The 18,811-nt window shown below is 32.1% G+C and overlaps 2 protein-coding genes and 1 long non-coding RNA gene across 3 annotated transcripts in view; 1 reads left to right on the top strand and 2 right to left on the bottom strand.

The window, feature by feature from the left end:
* Positions 1 to 4,826, bottom strand: part of LOC134848663 (uncharacterized) — a 105,985-nt gene extending 101,159 nt beyond the window's left edge. The window contains exons 1-6 of the mRNA XM_063866181.1: positions 4,808 to 4,826; positions 4,327 to 4,383; positions 3,042 to 3,068; positions 2,590 to 2,616; positions 393 to 419; positions 245 to 271 (exon numbers count right to left, since the gene is read on the bottom strand). Coding sequence (XP_063722251.1) covers positions 245 to 271; positions 393 to 419; positions 2,590 to 2,616; positions 3,042 to 3,068; positions 4,327 to 4,383; positions 4,808 to 4,826 — 184 coding nt within the window. The remainder of the gene's footprint in view (positions 1 to 244; positions 272 to 392; positions 420 to 2,589; positions 2,617 to 3,041; positions 3,069 to 4,326; positions 4,384 to 4,807) is intronic.
* LOC134847533 (chromodomain-helicase-DNA-binding protein 1-like) overlaps positions 1 to 18,811 on the top strand; it is a 118,267-nt gene that overhangs the window by 21,214 nt on the left and 78,242 nt on the right. The gene's annotated exons all lie outside the window — the stretch shown is intronic.
* On the bottom strand, positions 7,830 to 16,772 carry LOC134847534 (uncharacterized). Its single transcript, XR_010162855.1, has 4 exons — positions 16,607 to 16,772; positions 16,288 to 16,494; positions 8,453 to 8,479; positions 7,830 to 7,922 (listed from the first exon to the last, which is right to left on the bottom strand). It is a non-coding gene; the product is annotated as an uncharacterized LOC134847534 (long non-coding RNA).

The following is an 18,811-nucleotide window of genomic DNA, read 5'->3' as shown; positions in this document are numbered from 1 at the left end:
CAATTCAAAGCTACCGGAGCAAATGAAAGCATCCAATCCAGGTTCAATTAAGTTTTCTTTTTCAATGAGACGTTTTTCTTTTATGATTTTTATTTCATTGAACGGTCTGTTTCGGCTTCAAAATGGACAAAAACCATCAGGAAAATACATTTGCATACAATACTTTGCCATGATTGTGCAATGGTTTTTCTCGAAAAAAAAACAAGCAAAGCAGAAGTTAATGAGTGATTTTGTTGGAACTTACTAAATGGATAAAACGTTGATTCGGTCGCTGAAACATTTAACTGATTAACGAATATTCAAACGTTGGTAAGAACTGCTTTTTTCATTGCTATCTATTTTAACATCCAACAAAAAGTTCAATCGTTTGATTTAATTTTTTTCAAACTCACTGTTTGCATAGAAGGGCGATTCTGATGCTGAAGCAGAAATTTTTAATGATTTTTAACAATTCAAAACTACCGGAGCAAATGAAAGCATCCGATCCAGGTTCAATTAGGTTTTTTTTTTCAATGAGACGTTTTTCTTTTATGATTTTTATTTCATTGAATGGTCTGTTTCGGCTTCCAAATGGCCAAAAACCATCAGGAAAATACTTTTTCATACAATATTTTGCCAAGATTGTGCAATGGTTTTTCTCGAAAAAAAAACAAGCAAAGCAGAAGTTAATGAGTGATTTTGTTTGAACTTACTAAATGGATAAAACTTTGATTCGGTCGCTGAAACATATAACTGATTAACGAATATTCAAACGTTGGTAAGAACTGCTTTTTTCATTGCTATCTATTTTAACATCCAACAAAAAGTTCAATCGTTTAATTTAATTTTTTTCAAACTCACTGTTTGCATAGAAGGGCGACTCTGACGCTGAAGCAGAAGTTTATAATGATTTTTAACAACTCAGTCGCTACCGGAGCAAATGAAAGCATCCGATCCAGGTTCAATTAATTTGGTTTTTCTTTTTCAATGAGACGTTTTTCTTCGATTATTTTTATTTCATTGAACGGTCTGTTACGGCTTCAAATTTGGCCAAAAACCATCAGGAAAATACTTTTGCATACAATGGTTCGCCAAGGTTGTGCAAGGTTTTATCTCGAAAAAAAAAAAGCTAATCAGATGTTAATGAGTGATTTTGTTTGCACTTACAAAATGGGTAAAACGGCGATTCGGTTGCTGAAACATATAACTGATTAACGAATAACCAAACATTGGTAAAAACCTGCTTTTTTCAATTGCGATATATTTCAACATCTAACAAAAAAAATTCAATTGTTTGATTTAATTTTTTTCAAACTCACTGTTTGCATTGAAGGGCGATTCTGACGCTGAAGCAGAAAATTATAATGATTTTTAATAACTCAATCGCTACCGGAGCCAATGAAAGCATCCGATCCAGGTTCAATTAATTTGGTTTTTCTTTTTCAATGAGACGTTTTTCTTCGATTATTTTTATTTCATTGAACGGTCTGTTACGTGTTACGGCTTCAAATTTGGCCAAAAACCATCAGGAAAATACTTTTGCATACAATGGTTCGCCAAGGTTGTGCAATGTTTTATCTCAAAAAAAAGCAAATCAGATGTTAATGAGTGATTTTGTTTGCACTTACAAAATGGGTAAAACGGCGATTCGGTTGCTGAAACATATAACTGATTAACGAATAGTCAAACATTGGTAAAAACCTGCTTTTTTCAATTGTATAGAAGGGCGATTCTGACGCTGAAGCAGAAAATTATAATGATTTTTAACAATTCAAAACTACCGGAGCAAATGAAAGCATCCGATCCAGGTTCAATTAAGTTTTCTTTTTCAATGAGAGTTTTTTCTTTTATGATTTTTATTTCATTGAACGGTCTGTTTCGGCTTCAAAATGGCCAAAAAACATCAGGAAAATACATTTGCAAACAAAATTTTGCCAAGATTGTGCAATGGTTTTTCTCGAAAAAACAAACAAGCAAAGCAGAAGTTAATGAGTGATTTTGTTTGAACTTTCTAAATGGATAAAACGTTGATTCGGTCGCTGAAACATATAACTGATTAACGAATAATCAAACGTTGGTAAGAATTGCTTTTTTCATTGCTATCTATTTTAACATCCGACAAAAAGTTCAATCGTTTGATTTAATTTTTTTTCAAACTCACTGTTTGCATAGAAGGGCGATTTTGACGCTGAAGCAGAAATTTATAATGATTTTTAACAATTCAAAACTACCGGAGCAAATGAAAGCATCCAATCCGGGTTCAATTAAATTTTCTTTTTCACTGAGACGTTTTTCTTTTATGATTCTTATTTCATTGAACGGTCTGTTTCGGCTTCAAAATGGCCAAAAACCATAAGGAAAATACATTTGCAAACAATATTTTGCCAAGATTGTGCAATGGTTTTTCTCGAAAAAAAAACAAGCAAAGCAGAAGTTAATGAGTGATTTGGTTTGGACTTACTAAATGGGTAAAACGGTGATTCGGTCGCTGAAACATATAACTGATTAACGAATATTCAAACGTTGGTATGAACTGCTTTTTTCATTTGCTATCTATTTTAACATCCAACAAAAAGTTCAATCGATTGATTTATTTTTTTTCAAACTCACTGTTTGCATAGAAGGGCGATTCTGACGCTGAAGCAGAAATTTATTATGATTTTTAACAACTCAATCGCTACCGGAGCAAATGAAAGCATCCGATCCAACTTCAATTAAGTTTTCTTTTTCAATGGGATGTTTTTCTTCGATTATTTTTATTTCATTGAACGGTCTGTTACGGCTTCAAATTTGACAAAAGACCATCAGGAAAATACATTTGCATACAATGGTTTGCCAAGGTTGTGCAATGGTTTATCTCGAAAAAAAAACAAGCAGACCAGAAGTTAATGAGTGATTTTGTTTGAACTTACTAAATGGGTAAAACGGTGATTCGGTTGCTGCAACATATAACTGATTAACGAATAATCAAAGATAGTAAAAACCAGCTTTTTTCAATTGCGATATATTTTAACATCTAACAAAAAAGTTCAATAGTTTGATTTAATTATTTTCAAACTCACTGTTTGCATAGAAGGGCGATTCTGACGCTGAAGCAGAAACTGATATTAATTTTTAACAATTCAACAGCTACCAGACCAAATGAAAGCATCCGATCCAATTTCAGTTAAGTTTTCTTTTTCACTGAAACTTTTTTCTTCGATTATTTTTTATTTCATTGAACGGTCTGTTTCCGCTTCAAAATTGGCCAAAAACCATAAGGAAAATACATTTGTATACAAAGGTTTGCCATGGTTGTGCAATGGTTTATCTTGAAAAAAAACAAGCAAACCAGATGTTAATGAGTGATTTTGTTTGAACTTACTAAATGGGTAAAACGGTGATTCGGTTGCTGAAACATATAACTGATTAACGAATAATCAAAAATTGGTAAAAACCTGCTTTTTTTCAATTGCGATATATTTTAACATCTAACAAAAAAATTCAATAGTTTGATTTAATTGTTTTCAGACACACTGTTTGCATAGAAGTGCGTTTCTGACGCTGAAGCAAAATTTGATTTAAATTTTTGTTATTTCAATAGCTATCAAAGAAAACGAAAACAACCAATCTAATTTCAATTCATTTTCATTTTTACTGAGAGAATATTTTTTATTTCCCTAAACGATCTGCTTCGGCTTCAAAATAGTTTAAAAAATAGGAAGTTACGTTTGCATACAATGCTTTGCAAAAGTGTTGCAATTGTTTTTCTCGAAAACGTTGAAAACAAACTACAAATTATAGATTGACTTTTGTTTGAACTTTTTAAATGAGTATAACGGCGATTCAGTTGCTGAAAGAGATAATTTTTTAAAGAATAATCAAAAGTTCGTTCAGCCCTTCTTTTTTTCAATTGCTGATAAGTTTCTCATATGAGAAATTTTGACGGCTGATGTAGTTCGCCTTAATTTTTACTGTTTGTTTCAAATGCTGAAGCAGAATTTGTCTTATTAATTTCAGACTTCAAAAGCTAGCAGAGTAGATGGAAACAAAAAGTTCAAATCTTTTTTCATTTTGGATGAATGATTTTCCTAGTTGCGTTCATTTGCCTTCATCAAATAGTCTGTTTCGACTGAAATTTTTTCGATTATATCAGGAAAAATATTCGTAAAAATTTGACCAGAGTTTTGCAATGGATTTTATCACAAACTAAAAAACAAACCAGAATTTATTAAGAGACTTTGTTTGAACTTACTAAATGGGTAAAACGGCGATTCGGTTGATGAAATAGATAACTGATTAACGAACAATCAATTGTTGGTACAGCCCTTCTATTGTTTTCAGTTGCGAAAAATAATCTCTACTTACAAGTTTTGATGTACAGTTTCTTAAGCTTAGTGTTTGGGTCGAAAGGCAATTCGGATGCTGAAGCAGAAGTTGCTTTATTAATTTCAGATTTCAAAAGCTAGCAGAGTAGATGTAAGCTTCATTTTCAAATCTTCTTTCATCTTAGATGAGATGAATTTCTTAGTTGAGTTAATTCAATTTCATCAACCTGTCTGCTTAGACTTAAAAAAAATTCGACAAGTTCAGGAGCCAAAACAATCTTAAGAAAACTTAGCCAGAACTTTGCAATAGATTTTCTCAAAAATTAATAGAACAAACCAGAGGTTTTTTGACCGACTGTTTGAACTTACTAAATGGGTAAAACGGCGATTTGGTTGCTGAAACATATAATTGAATAACGAATAATCAAACGTTGGTACAGCCCTGCTATATTAGTTTTCGAATGCGAATTAATTTCTTAACTAACAAGTTTTGACAGTTGATTTAAATCCCGTAAACTTACTGTTTGGATCGAATGGCATTTTTGACGCCGAATCAGAAATTGCCTCAGGAATTTCAGAATTCAATTGTTAGCAGAGCAGATGAAAACATCAATTTCAAACCCATTTTACTTTTAGTTAATTTTTTTTATTCAGTTAATTCAAACTTATCAAACGGTCTGTTTAGACTGAAAAACTTTCCTATAAAAACAGGAAGAAAAGAACGCGTAACTTTTTGGCCAGAATTGTGCAATGGATTTCCTCAAAAGTTAGGTAAATAACCATTAGTTAATGAACGTTTTTTTAAAATTTGACTAAATGGGTAAAATGATGATTCGGTTGCTGAAACATAATTAAGTTATGAATGAGCAAAAATAAATCAAATCTTGCATATCCCAGTTTTTGGGGTGTAAACAATGTAACTGTTCATTCACTTTGATAATTTTAATGAACTCACTAATTAAATATAACGGCGGTTCAGTTGCTGAATTATATGAATGATTATCATACAATTAAATGTAAACGCATACTTTTTTCGTATTGATATACTTTCTCATCTACCATAAAATTTGATTGTTTGGTTTTGTTTTTCTCAATGTTTTGCCGGATTTTCTCAAAGTTATTCAGCGGATCTTCTCAAAAACTGCCAAAAAAAAACAAAAGTTAATGAGCGACTTTGTTTAAAATTACTATCTGAGTAAAGTGATCATTCAGTTGCTGAAACATAATTGAGTTATGAATTAACAAAATTATATCAGGCATTGCTAATCACTTCTTTCTAGAAGAAAACAATGTGTCTGTTACTTCATTTTATTAATGTATTGAACTACTTATTTAGATAAAACGGCAATTCGGTTGTTGAAGCATTTAACTGATAACGCATAATCAAATTTTGATACCGCCTATAATCAAATGATGATATGTTGACAATTTTGTCGCTGAAGCGTAATTTGGATGAAAATGAGCACAAGATAAGCAAACCTGCAAATATTATTTTTTTAAGTGAACGCAAATTTATTTATTAACTCATTTCTTTGTTTTATTGAACTCACTATCTGAAAAAAAAACTGTGATTCAGTGGCTGAAACATATAGCTGATTAGAATATAATCAATTTTGGCACACTCTTACTTATTTTTTTCATTTTTGAACAATTTTTTGAATGAAAAGGTTGATTGATTTTGTTCTCCTTAAACTTACTGTTTGGATAAAGAAATGATTCTGACGCTAAGACAAAAATGACTGATTATTTTATTAACTTGATAGCTAGTAAAGTAGATACAAGCTTTAAAATTGAAAAAAAAAAAATGTTTTGGATAATTTTTTTCCCATTCAATCAATTAGATTTTATCAAGTTTTCTGTTTCGATTATAATAAAGCTTCGAGAAAATCGGAAAAAAGTTTTCGCGTACATCGCACCGACAAAATTTTGCAATGGATATATGCAAAAAAAATGATTTAGGAAAAAATCAGAGGTACACCAGCGACTTTGTTTAATTGGATAAAATGACAAATTTGTTGGTGAAACATAAATGGGTTCAGAATGAGCAAAATCACATTGGGCATTGCAAACAAACTTTTTCAGTGTTAATATAAAGTTATCTGTTGACTCAATTTTTATTTTTAATGAATTCATTATATAGATAAAACGGCAACTGTTTTCACTTAATAATCCCTTTTTCTTAAAAATAATGAAAAATACAACGAGCAGCTGTAACATAATTGTTATTTTATCCAATAAGTCAGTTTGAAAAAAGGCGTCGATACAAAATGAAGTGTTTTTTCAGCGCTTTTAACCAAGTTCAAGAAAATTGATTAAAAAAATTCCCCTTTTCGATGAATTAAAAACAGTTGTTGAAACAAAATTGATTGATGTAGAATCAAAAGTTGGTACATCTCGCCTACATTTTTTTAGTGGAGATATTTTTTTCTCAACTAACCAGAAAAATGAGAATGGTTTTATTTCCCTTTAATTTAACTGTTTAGTTGTTCTGACGCTGAAGCAGTTACTGGCTTCAAAGTTTAAGGTCTCACTATCTCGCAGAGCAGATGAAAACATAAATTCCAACATTTTTCATTTTCGATGAGATTTTTCTAAATTCAATTATTTCGATTTCATTAAGTGGTCTGTTTGCTTGGAATTTTTTTCAATAAAATCAAAAAAACTGCATGCGCTTACAATGCTTTGCCAAAGTGGTGCAGAGAATTTTCTCAAAAATTGATTAAAAAACGAAACGTCGACCAGCGTTGTGTTCTGACTTATTAATTGATTAAAATGACAACTTTGACTCTGAAGCATTAATGAATAGGAAAAAGCAAAATATTATCAGACAGTGCAGATACTGTTTTCTTAGTGAATACTCACCTATTTTTTAATACAATTTTTTAAACTCATTATTTAGAAAACTCGGTGATTTGGATATTTTTTGTTTTGTTCTTGACAGTTTTTGAGCGCATGTAAAATTTCATATCAATCATAAAAGTTATAGAATATTTTGGTTCGAAATTTTTTATATTTTTTTGAATATTTTTTATTTCGAAACCTTGAAGTTTTATGTTCAGCTGAACTTTTTTCTGCTCAGACTTACAAGTCGCATAGAAGAGCATTCTTATACTGGAATCCAAAGTGAATTGAAAGGTCTATGTGAGTTACAACATTTTGGTCGAAACCAAAAAGTAACAGCTTGCATATCGCGTTCTGCAATAGTTTCGAAATTAATTTTTTTGCAGTGATTTTTATATTTTAATAATTGCTTTTGCACAAACCTGTTAATAACACAAAAGGAAAATTCTGTAGCACAATTGTTGATGCTTAAAAAACACTAGGGGTACGGGGTGCGGGGTGTGAAAAAGCAAATCAAGATTCTTTATTGCAGATATTGGTGTTGTAATTGTATATATTTTATCTAAACAACAAAAATTATTTTTCCTGCTTATGTATATATTTCATCAAACTCAAATTCCAATAAAATGACGACTCTCTTACATAAACAAAAAGATGAAAGTTTTTCTTTCAATTTTGAGTTCAGCAATTCCGTTCATTGATGTTAGTATCAGCAAAAACTGAAGTTTTCAAATTGACCCGAGACTTAAAATTATCTTAAAAGCTTACTAGTTGGATAAAAGGGTGACTCTGTGGCTGAAACAGAAAATTGATGAATGTTTAATCAAAAACTGATTCAGGGTAAACTATGTTTTACATATATAGTCTATCAACTTTTGATATATTTTCTCAGCGATGGTAAAGTTTTTTGTTCGGCTAAAAAGTTTTCTTCTCAAAAGTAGTATTTGGGTAGTAGAGCAATTCTGATGCAGAAACAAAAATTAATTAATTTTTTAGACAATTGAACAACCAGCCTTGCCAAAAACCATCAAATCTTTTTTTGCTTGAATGAAAATGCTATTTGGCACATTAAAACATTCAAATTGTCAGCGTACTGATGGAATAAGTTTTACCGTTTTTCAATTTTTTAAGAAAATGTTTGCTTTTTTTTGAACTCGGCAAATTGTTTAAAAATTATATCATTAATAAGACTCTGAATATGTTGCTGAAACAAAATCTTAATTTCACAAGAAATTGCAGATCAGGCATTTGCAGACAATGTTGTTAATTATTTTCAAAATACAACTAATTGCTAATTGGTCATTTCTGGATTTCATGAAACTTACTATTTTGATTCAATGACGATTGGGTAGCTAAAACAGAAAGTATAGTTTTTTCAAAACAAGTTTATCGTCTTTATCATTATATCAAGCAACGGAAATGAGCAATTTAATCGTTTTTTTTTCAGTAACTAGAAACAGCCAACTCTCAATGACTGTTACTACCTTGCTGATTTCAATTATCCGGAGAGAATGAACAAAACTTGAAACTTCAAACGGATTTTTCTCAAAGTGAGTTGAGGTTACACAAAAATATTCCAGAGCAAAGTTGCTTAAAATTTTGCCAAAATTTTTGTTATGCAATTTATTTTGCGGTTTTCGGGCAAAAACACTACCCCAAAATTGGGTCATTTAAGCTGATTTAAACAATCAAAAATTACGCTAAATCTATGAGTCATAATATATAAACAATAAAATTATACTTAATTTGAATTTTCTTGAATCTGATATGCAGCAACAAAGCTGTAGAAGATTAAAACCTCAAAAGTGATTAAAACCTCAAAGTTGTAAAACAACAAAACTGTACAAGATTAAAGTTTGCGCAAAAGGATCAAAGATTAATTAAAATGGAATTTCATATAGTAAAATGACGTTTTTTGGCTATTGAACAAAAATATAATGATTTATAAAGAAGCCTCTTACATAGCTAGCTCAAAAAAATTCTAGAATGATAAAAATCTCCATATATTGCGCAAAGTTTTTGAAATTTGTTCTTCAGCAAAGATGTTGAGTTTTATAAAGTAAAAAGGACCTTTTTAAATGTAAAGCGAGAATACACTCTCATAGAAGTTTTTTGAAGATTTTACTTTTTCAGTACTTTTTTGAGCTGTGTAGGAGTCTTCTTTTGATATAACTTTTTGCCTTAAGGTGAAGATTGTACGATTGATCCCAGATAAAAACCCGTTTTTTGGACTCAAAACTCGGAATCGGGAAAAAAATAAGATTCTGCTACTGGAACAAAGAACTGAAGTCTTTTCTTTGTTCAGTTTTTTTCTCTGTGTTACGTTCACATTTGACGACCGGAATGTATCGAAAGTTGGCTTACAATGTCTGAATTTGATGAGGTAAACATAATCAAAACCGATTCATGCAAATCATGTTTTTTCTGTTTTTATGTTCGTGTTGAAAGAAAACTCCCAAAAAATAAAAATCGCAGACTATTTCTTGCACTATTTTTTAAGAATTAGAAAAACTGCTCTCGAGAAACACACATTTTTGTGAAAAATACTGCCATACGCTGAAACTGCGAAAAACTAATTATAGTTAAGCCAATAACGGGTTGAGGGGGCGAGGAGAGGGCGTTCAACCGCTCTCAAGGAGCAAAGCGGAAAGCAATATTGCAAATACGAGGTTTTATGCTAAGCAAAGATTGCTTTCTGTTAGAGATGTGCAGGCTTTCAATTACTTAAAACACCATTTTTGATACCTGGAAATATCCATGAAAAGCTAACATTCACCTTTATGAGAATCTGTAAGTTGTTCTTTTGCCTGCTTAAAGAAGATTCGAGACTTTTACTAACTGTTTTTCTTACTTCAGTCCCGAAACTCTACTCGATGACAAAAAATGCTCTGTAGGATTTCCGTCCAGGCATATAATTTAGCTTTAGTTTTATGTGTGCAGCTGGTATAATAACCCAAACTCAATTTAAAAGAATTAAGAGAGCTTTGAAAATCAATTTGAATCCAAATACCCCCCTTATCTGGAGAAAACTTTAGATCCGCCCCTGTATTTGTAGCCATTCAACTATCAGAGCATTTTTAGCTGTTTTCATAAACAAAATAATGGCATTCGGTCATAGTGGTAACTAACAGAAAAATATGAGAATCATATACACTACAAATAAACTAATTTTCTTCGGTTTTTGAGGCTAACTTGAGTATCATGATTAAATCTTAATATGCGCCAAGCTTAATTAAAATCTAAATTTTACGAGCTAAGTTTATTCAGTAGACTTAAATAAAAATTGATAATCACGCTAACAAAAGATGAAATATTCAATGAATTGATGCAAAAACACTGAACTGATCAAAATTATCAATTAGGCGCTTAGATGTTATTTTCTTAGCTGAACGCATCATTAAAATAATGAGACCTGATTGGCGTTCTGTTTCTATTTCACTTGATTTTTTGTTTTTTAGTTATTTATATTGAAAATTATGAAGTGTTGAGTAGTAACCAATCATGATCTATAACTAATCACCACAAAAAACTGCTCGTATATCAGGGTAAAGAGCTTAAGTATATCAACTGCAATTAAAGGGTAATTAAAACGTTTTTGCTGGGAAACTTGATAAAAAAACGTGATTCTTATTTTGTAAATCAATTCATACCCTCACGGTATCAGAATTGAATTACGAAGTTATGTATTTCATTAAGGAAATATTTTATCCGCTGCTTATAACTGTTATGAGACAGCAATTTATTGACCATTCATAATTCTTAGTTGGCCAAAGTAGCAAATTTAAGCAGCAAAATTTATTTTGGGCATAAATGTTCCGCACTCCACACGCAGTTCGGAACGAAGAATCATGATATTGAGACCTTTAATCTATCATATATCATTTGAAAAAAGTAAATTGAAAAATAAACTCGCTTTTTTTGGAAAAAGTGCAGATATATTGAGCTCAGAAAAAAATATAGTAAAATTAAGATCAGAATTAGACAAAGACAATTTACGAACTTATCCCGCCGAAGATAGAGAGTTTAAACAACAGACGATGTAATTTATATGATTATACTCCAAAAGCAAATGTTTTGGTCTCATCATATCAGTAGAAGACCTTTTTAACTTCTGAGAAAAAAAATATCGTTGTCCAATCTTTCTTGATTTTTGCTAATAAATTCAGCCACGAGAAAACGACAAGTAACCAAATTTCAATACAGAAACAAAAAAATAATATTTCGGAGAATAATTTCTCTGACGAAAAAAAATTATTCTTGAGCTGAAGTTAATGTAGAAGCGCACATTTCGAAGAAACACTAATTAGATCAGTTTTAACTGGAAATGAAGTCAGTAAACGAAATCAACTCCATGATAAGAGGATTTTCTTGAAAAAAATGTCTAATACTAATATAAACATTTGAAATTTAAAAAAAAAAACGGATGATTTCTTTTTTTCAAAAACCCTATGGATATTTGTTGAACCCCAACATACATTAAAAGTTCAATGTCGGTCGAAAAAAAGTTGAATCTTCATATAACTGTCTAAACTAATACCTCAAAAGATACAAACAAAAACTTGAAACGTTTTTATCACATCAACTACGATGCTGAATCCAAATCGTTAAGTTAAATTGTATGCAGAAGTAGGCATACACCTAAAACAAAAACACAAAACCTACTACCCAACTACCAATTACCAATCAAATCGGACATTTTAGTTGTAAAATTACAAAAATAACAACCAGCTAGTACCGAATCATTGGAGAATTACACAAAAACTTTAAAAATAGTGAAAAAAATAAAAAAAACTTTTACGATACAATCTGCAAGGTTCGAAAAGAAAGATTAAATTCTGGACAAAGCGACCTCAAGGCAATTGAAAAAACTAAGCACGCAAAATCAACACTGGAGAATTTGATACTCAAAGCGGAAATTATAGAATGAAAGTCATGAACAAATTATCATAACAATCAACCGGCCAAATACAAAAGAGGCTGCACAGTTGAAAACAACAGAAAACAATAAAAACGTGAAAACATGTGTTTTTGAATAAAAAAACCAAAAACCAAATTGTTTTCGTTTGAAAAACAAAAACCAACTGTAGCATACATATTCTGCACTCCATACGCAGCTCGGAATAATAAATCATGATATGATCACTTTGATGTATCAGGCTATCACTCTTACTATTTGAAAAAAGTAATTTGAAAAACAAACTCGCTTTTACTGAAAAAAACTGCAGATATATTGAGACCAGGAAAAATATAGCAAAATTAAGATCACCATTAGACAAAGACATTTTAAGAACCTATCCGCCTAAGACAGAGCGTTTAAACAACAGACGATGTAATTTATATGATTATACTCCAAAAGCAAATGTTTTGGTGTCATCATATCAGTAGAAGACCTTTTTAATATCTGAGAAATCTGAAAAAAAAAACATCGTGGTCTAATTTTTCTTCATATTTACCAATAAATTCAGCCACGAGAAAACGACAAGTAACCAAATTTCAATGGAGAAACAAAAAAAACCATATTTCGGAGAGACAATTTTTTTACGAAAAAAAACTACTCTTGAGCTGAAGTTAATGTAGAAGCACACATTTTGAAGAAACACTACCAATGCCGAATCCAAAGAATTGATATAATTTTTATGTAGAACTAGATATAAGACAAAAACATAAAACATTTTACCCAACTACCAACTACCGATCAAATCACGGTTTTAGTTGTAAAATTATAACAATATCATCCAGCATGTATCGAATAAACGAAGAATTACCCAAAAACCTTAAAGTAGAGAAAACAAATTTTAAAACAGAACCTGCCATGTTCGAAAAGAGAGATAAAGTTCTGGTTAAACAAAGAGATCTCAATGCAATTTAAAGAACTAAGCACGCAAAGCCAATACTGGAGAACTTTGACGGAACAAAGCGGAAATTATACAATGAAATTCACTAACGAATTAATATTACAATCAACCGACTAAATACATAAGAGACTGCAAAGTTAAAAAACACAGGAACCAGTAAAAAACTTGAAAGTATGTATTTTTGAATAACAAATACCGGAATCCAAACTCTTTTTGTTTGAAACTGTTCGTAATTTTGACATATTAAAACAACATGAAATCACTTTTTAAAAAACTCTAAGAAGCAGTACACTGTACCGAAAAAAAATTCCCTTATTTCTGGAAGGAGTAAGTGCAAAAAACAGGCAGACAGTTTTCAAAAAATAAACTCGAAAAATAAATAAATCCGAATATTAAATCAGCCGCCTTAGTACTCTAAGATAAACAAACTTTTTATCCTCATTTCTGAGCTCATAAAGTTCTGATTTTTGTAGGATTGACCACCCCCTGTCGTATTAAGGGTTACCCTTTTGTACTATTTTTAAATATGTTTTTTTGGTGGTGGACCCTAAAAGACTTCTAAGGGCGCCAACGGCGACAATAATTACTCATTTTGAGAGGGCAGCGCGCAAGGCGCAGAGAATTTGTGTGAGGCGCAGAGAATTTGGCCAAAACTGGGATTTTTGAGTGCTATGAGATGGCTCAAAATATCAGCTTAGTCGACCTAAATAAAGGTCGAACAATTTTCAAAAAACTTTTGAAAATCTGCCATAAAAATAGCAATAGAAAAAAATTGAGCTTCCACTACTGCTAATGGACTCATTTTTAATTATTTACTACCAGGACTTAAAAATGAGGTCTTTAAACGATATCAGTCGAGTTGCTTATCTCGTTTTATGACCGAATCATTTTCGGAGGACTAACAAGGACCGAAAAAAGACTAATCAGAACTAAACCACCAAATGCAAAAGTGTTTTTTGTTGAATCAAATCTCTCACGCGTAAGCTTGATAACAGCATGGATTTTTGTACAGTCCAAATCTTTAAAAAAAATTAGGGTTAAAGAATAAGCCGATCTCCACGTTTTTATAACTTAATTCTTTCATATAATTCTTGGAGTTAGGTTTTCTTTTGGCATTCTGAAACTAAATTTAGGATTTTGAATGACGCAAATTTGCAAGAAATATGGCTCATTCAGCTCCTTTAAAAAAAACTGGGATCATTCAGTTTATTTTGTAAAAAATTGGGCCATTTATGGAAAACAATTACAAAAGGGGGATGGACTGGGGATCGTAGTTTTTTTTAACTCACTTGAAAAGTCGTTGCCCCGCGTTTACGGGAGAGTCTAGTGGAGATAGTCATACTACCAGCGGTTACATTTTACGCAAAGCATTTTGCCTAGCATAATTATCAACAGCAAATGATTATGAAACTTTAAATCGCCGTCTCTTTTACAATGAAACTTAAGTCACAAAAAAAAACAAGCACTGAATGAAAGCGCATTTTGTTAAAATATGACATAAAATTGGAATAAACTTTCACTAAACACTCAAAATTTTAAACCAGAAAGAAATTGAACTTACACTACCGCTAAAAGACTCATTGGAAAACTATATTCTCTTCTACCAATTTACGGAGATTTTACTCTTCTACAAATTTGTTGATATATGTAAGAATTTTTGCTTGATATACCTTTTCTTATCAGTTAAACCGCTAGTTGTTGTTTAACTAGAATAAAAAGCAGAAATGACCCATTATTGGGGTAAAATTTCAGTTCTATTTTTTGCGAAATGAATCGCAACATAACAACTTTGGTGGAACTGAAAGCAACGCTCAATTTTTCAGATTTTTTTAAAATAATTTGAAGCCAATTTCTGAAAAACACGTTTGAACTTTCAAGTTGTTTGTAGTTTTGTCCACATAAAACAAATCAGCACTGTAGAAATTTTTATTTTGGGCCGTTTAGTTCCTAAGACTCAATCATCTTGCTGGACAAGTCACCCTGACGAAGTACCCTATTATTTCATAGAAAAGAATTCAAGAAACGATTTTCACGTGACAAATAAATTCATAATTCTCTTTCTGATAAAGAAAAAGCAGTAAATTTTTTCAATTAGTTAATTGCACATAGAAAAATCTGAAATACACGTTTCGTATTTGAAAAGAGGTCGTTATTTATGACTTTTTTTAATCCACAGATCATCAATGAATCGATTTTCTATATTGTAAGAGCACTTTCAAATATTATGGTTAAATCAGCTGGAAAGGCATGAAAAGAAATTTTTGTAACCAGTACAAACTTTTTACAGATCAAGTCTCTTAAAATGCATTGAACCAGATCATTTGTTGTATTAAATGACGGGTCTGATCTAGACAATAAAATTCGAACGCGAGGCGACAATTCGTAACATGCGACAATTCGTAACAGGTGACAATTGGTAACAGGCGACAATTCGTAAAACGCGACAGTTCGTAACAGTAGATTAAGCGAAGAACAATGATTCGCGCGCAGTAATCCCTTCGCCGATGTAAGCACAGCGGAGCAAGCGTATTGTACTTGCCAATGCCTTGTTACGAATTGTCGCTTTTTACAAACTGCCGCCTGTTACGAATTGTCGCGTGTTGCTAATTGTCGCCCTACCAAAATGGAAGGTTTTTGCAGAAGAGTATTGCGCTCAATTAATATTGTCCCAAAACTCACTAGCGCAGCATGTATCTCTTGGTAAACCTCAAAACTACCCAGGTCCACGATTCACTCTGGGAGTAGTTTGCTCCTTGTATCCCCTCAACGATCAGTGAACATCACGACTACCCGGGTTGACAAAAAATGCTTATCATACATTTTTATATGAAGCACAAGGGACATGATAACACAACTACCCACGACATCAGAAGAACCAGTATCTCACGAATGATCACTAGGGTTCTTATGATGAATGAAACCTGGTTGCTGAATGAAACCCTTGTTGTTCCGAAATGTCCGAATATTTTTGCTTGGGTGTTTTTTCTTGACACAAATTTCGGCTTTTTAACTAGCTATTTTTGACGTTTTTTTGAAAATTTTTTGCAGAAGTATTGTTGACCTGAGCTCAATTTAAAAAAATGGTTCACCTGTGATCATTTTTGTAAAGTTATGGGTGAGGGGGTTGGGGGGAAGATGGCCAATTTGATCAATTGGTGACAACTAACGCGTGATATATTTCCGGCAAGTAAAATTTTTCTTGAGCCACCAGAACAGGGTTTGGTTTAATCTAATATGAAAATTTTTCATTAGTAAATTCAAGTAAAATTGTAGTCAGATAAATTCAAAATTGAAATGAAACTTACGGGTTACTTGAATCAGCAGCAATGAGAGTAAACAACAGATTTGTCCGATGTTTTTGGTCATTTTGGCTTTAAGGCCTCCAATTTTTTGCTTTCGCGTGACTCTAAAATCCTCCAATTACAACTCGCCCGGCGTTACCGAGTTTCGAATTGAAGTCTCCGCTTCAGTTGAAAATTTCAAGAGATTTTCTTAGAGAAGTCGTACGTTATCTGAAAAGAACAAACGAAATATTAATTATTATAAATCATAAAACATTACAAACCACTTTTTTTTATCTAAACAGGAAAAAATAGATTAATGAAAAGAAATTTTTTTAGTTACCTTCATTTGCAAGTTTTTTCTGCAAAACTTCTATTGTCGAAAGTCGCGGTTACTTTAAAAATTTACCGCATGTTTATCTGCAAAATTGTTTGTTTTAACGAATGAGTTATCCAAAAAAACTGAACAACTGAACGAAAAAATAGATTATCAGCATGCTTTTACTGCTTTTTGACGAGCTTCATTCAAATTGTTTTCATAAATGACCGTTGAAGCGCGGTCCAGATCATTGCTGCTGCCAATTTTAGACAATGGTTATGGTGCTCAGTTTGACTTTTGGCTTTTGGCAAAAGTTTGAGTTTTGGCTCATTAAGACTAAAATATTTTGAACATGTTCTGACTAATGTCCGTTTTTGTCGTCGAGGGTCAAATTTGACATGACCCTTTTGTCGATTTCATGTGATCAATCGCACAACCTCCCGACTCTGTATCAATAAATAGATTTATAAATCAAATACTATGTGCGCGTTTTTGTATGTAGCATTTTCATAGAGTATACAAATTTAAAATTAAAGTATGCTCAGAGCCAGCGGTAGTACCCTCTATTTGTCGAAAACCAGCTTTTTGCCTGTTTTGATGTAAGATTTGGCTCTAAGTCAATTAAGAAAAGATCACGAGTTTTAAAAAAGTGAAAAATATCGAGATTACCAGTTACTAATTTCAAACGACGATTGCTTAACTTTTGGTTGACAGGTGAAAACCCGGGTAGAGGTGATCGTCTAATTTTTCGACCGCATCGACCCAAGTTTGGTACGTTTCGGCGGTATCGACCTCAGCCAGAGGTGTTTCTCAATCGAAAGGTCGGATGTTCGAGGCCCACCATGATCCGTATCGTTGCTTGAGAGTGAAGCAACATTACCCAGCCGGGAAAAATAACCAAAAAAACACATGTAGTTCTTAAACAGGGGCACAACACCGGTTCGCCGTGATGAGCTATACAGCTCTTGTGTTGGTCCTTTCCCCCGTGGATAAATTATCTTAAAAAAAACTGTGAAATTGTGTGTTTGGTTTTGTCCAACTCCTCTCAGATGTTTTTGCACAAATTCAAACAAAAACTGATGTGCTTCAACCGTCTAAGAGCAGCTTGTTTCAATTAATTTTTTTAACCCGACTGAGATAATTTTGCATCAACTGAGTTAATTTTACAAAATTAAACTCCGCTTAAAATGATTTCGAGTTTTAAAGGGAATATTATTTTTCTAGCTGTCCCAAAACCCTACAAAGGCCCGTCCATATTTCAAACAAACATGGAAAGGACAGCAGTCATCGTAAATCCTTCTCATATTGTAAAAAAAAAAACGTTTTTGTTAGTCAACAATTATTCTATTTTTTTGGTTGATTTTTTTAACCGTTTTATAAATAGTTTCAGTTTAATTAGAGATAAATAAAAATAATGTGTCAAAGTAATTATTTTTTGTTCCACTAGGTAAGATTGTACCATCAGGAATTTTTGATGTTTCAAGTACTTTAGATGATTTTTTTGTGTGCAGCAGAGCAGGATTATTTTTACACAGTATAGTTTGACTTGGTTCCACGATTTGATTTGAGTGACAAGTGTAGTACCCTCTACGTCACACTTAAACTAATCGGATTGAAAATAATTAAAAATTGGCGAAAGACGACTCAAGACCCAGTCGATTGGGAGACTGGCCGCAATGGGCTTGGAATTTTACGCTTTAATATTAATCGGGTCACATATCGTAGAATTGTTCCTGGCCATATGTTCCATCTAAATATGCATGGTCATTAAGAATCGGTCAAAAACATGGCTACTTGCTTTATAAACGCAAGATATTGGTGGTATCGGTATCATCTTCAAGTTTTATGTCAAGAAAATCGATTTCTGTTTTTCATTTGAGTTTTGATTCAATTCGTCAAATTTAGCAGATGCATTAATCTGGCGACCTTCTATGTTTATCCAATATAAATGTGTTTGTGGCGTTGACGGTGACATTTTTTACATCACCAAACATAAAGAGTACTGACTAAATTTGCCGATACCCAGAGTTGGCAGATGAGAAGTCACACAAATTGAAGAAATCAGCGTTTTAGATTCTGAAGTTTAAGGATAGGCCGTAAGTTTTTTGATTCATTGATCATTATTGCAAAATTCACGGCTAATCCGAGCAGGATTTGCGTCCGCGAACTACTCCTAAGTTCATTCTTAGCAGCGTTATTTAAGACTGTATTATCGCTAGTATTTCTTCT

Source organism: Symsagittifera roscoffensis, chromosome 6, assembly GCF_963678635.1.
Source record: "Symsagittifera roscoffensis chromosome 6, txSymRosc1.1, whole genome shotgun sequence".
Classification (NCBI taxonomy): domain Eukaryota; kingdom Metazoa; phylum Xenacoelomorpha; order Acoela; family Convolutidae; genus Symsagittifera; species Symsagittifera roscoffensis.
This window is presented reverse-complemented; position numbering and strand designations above follow the sequence as displayed.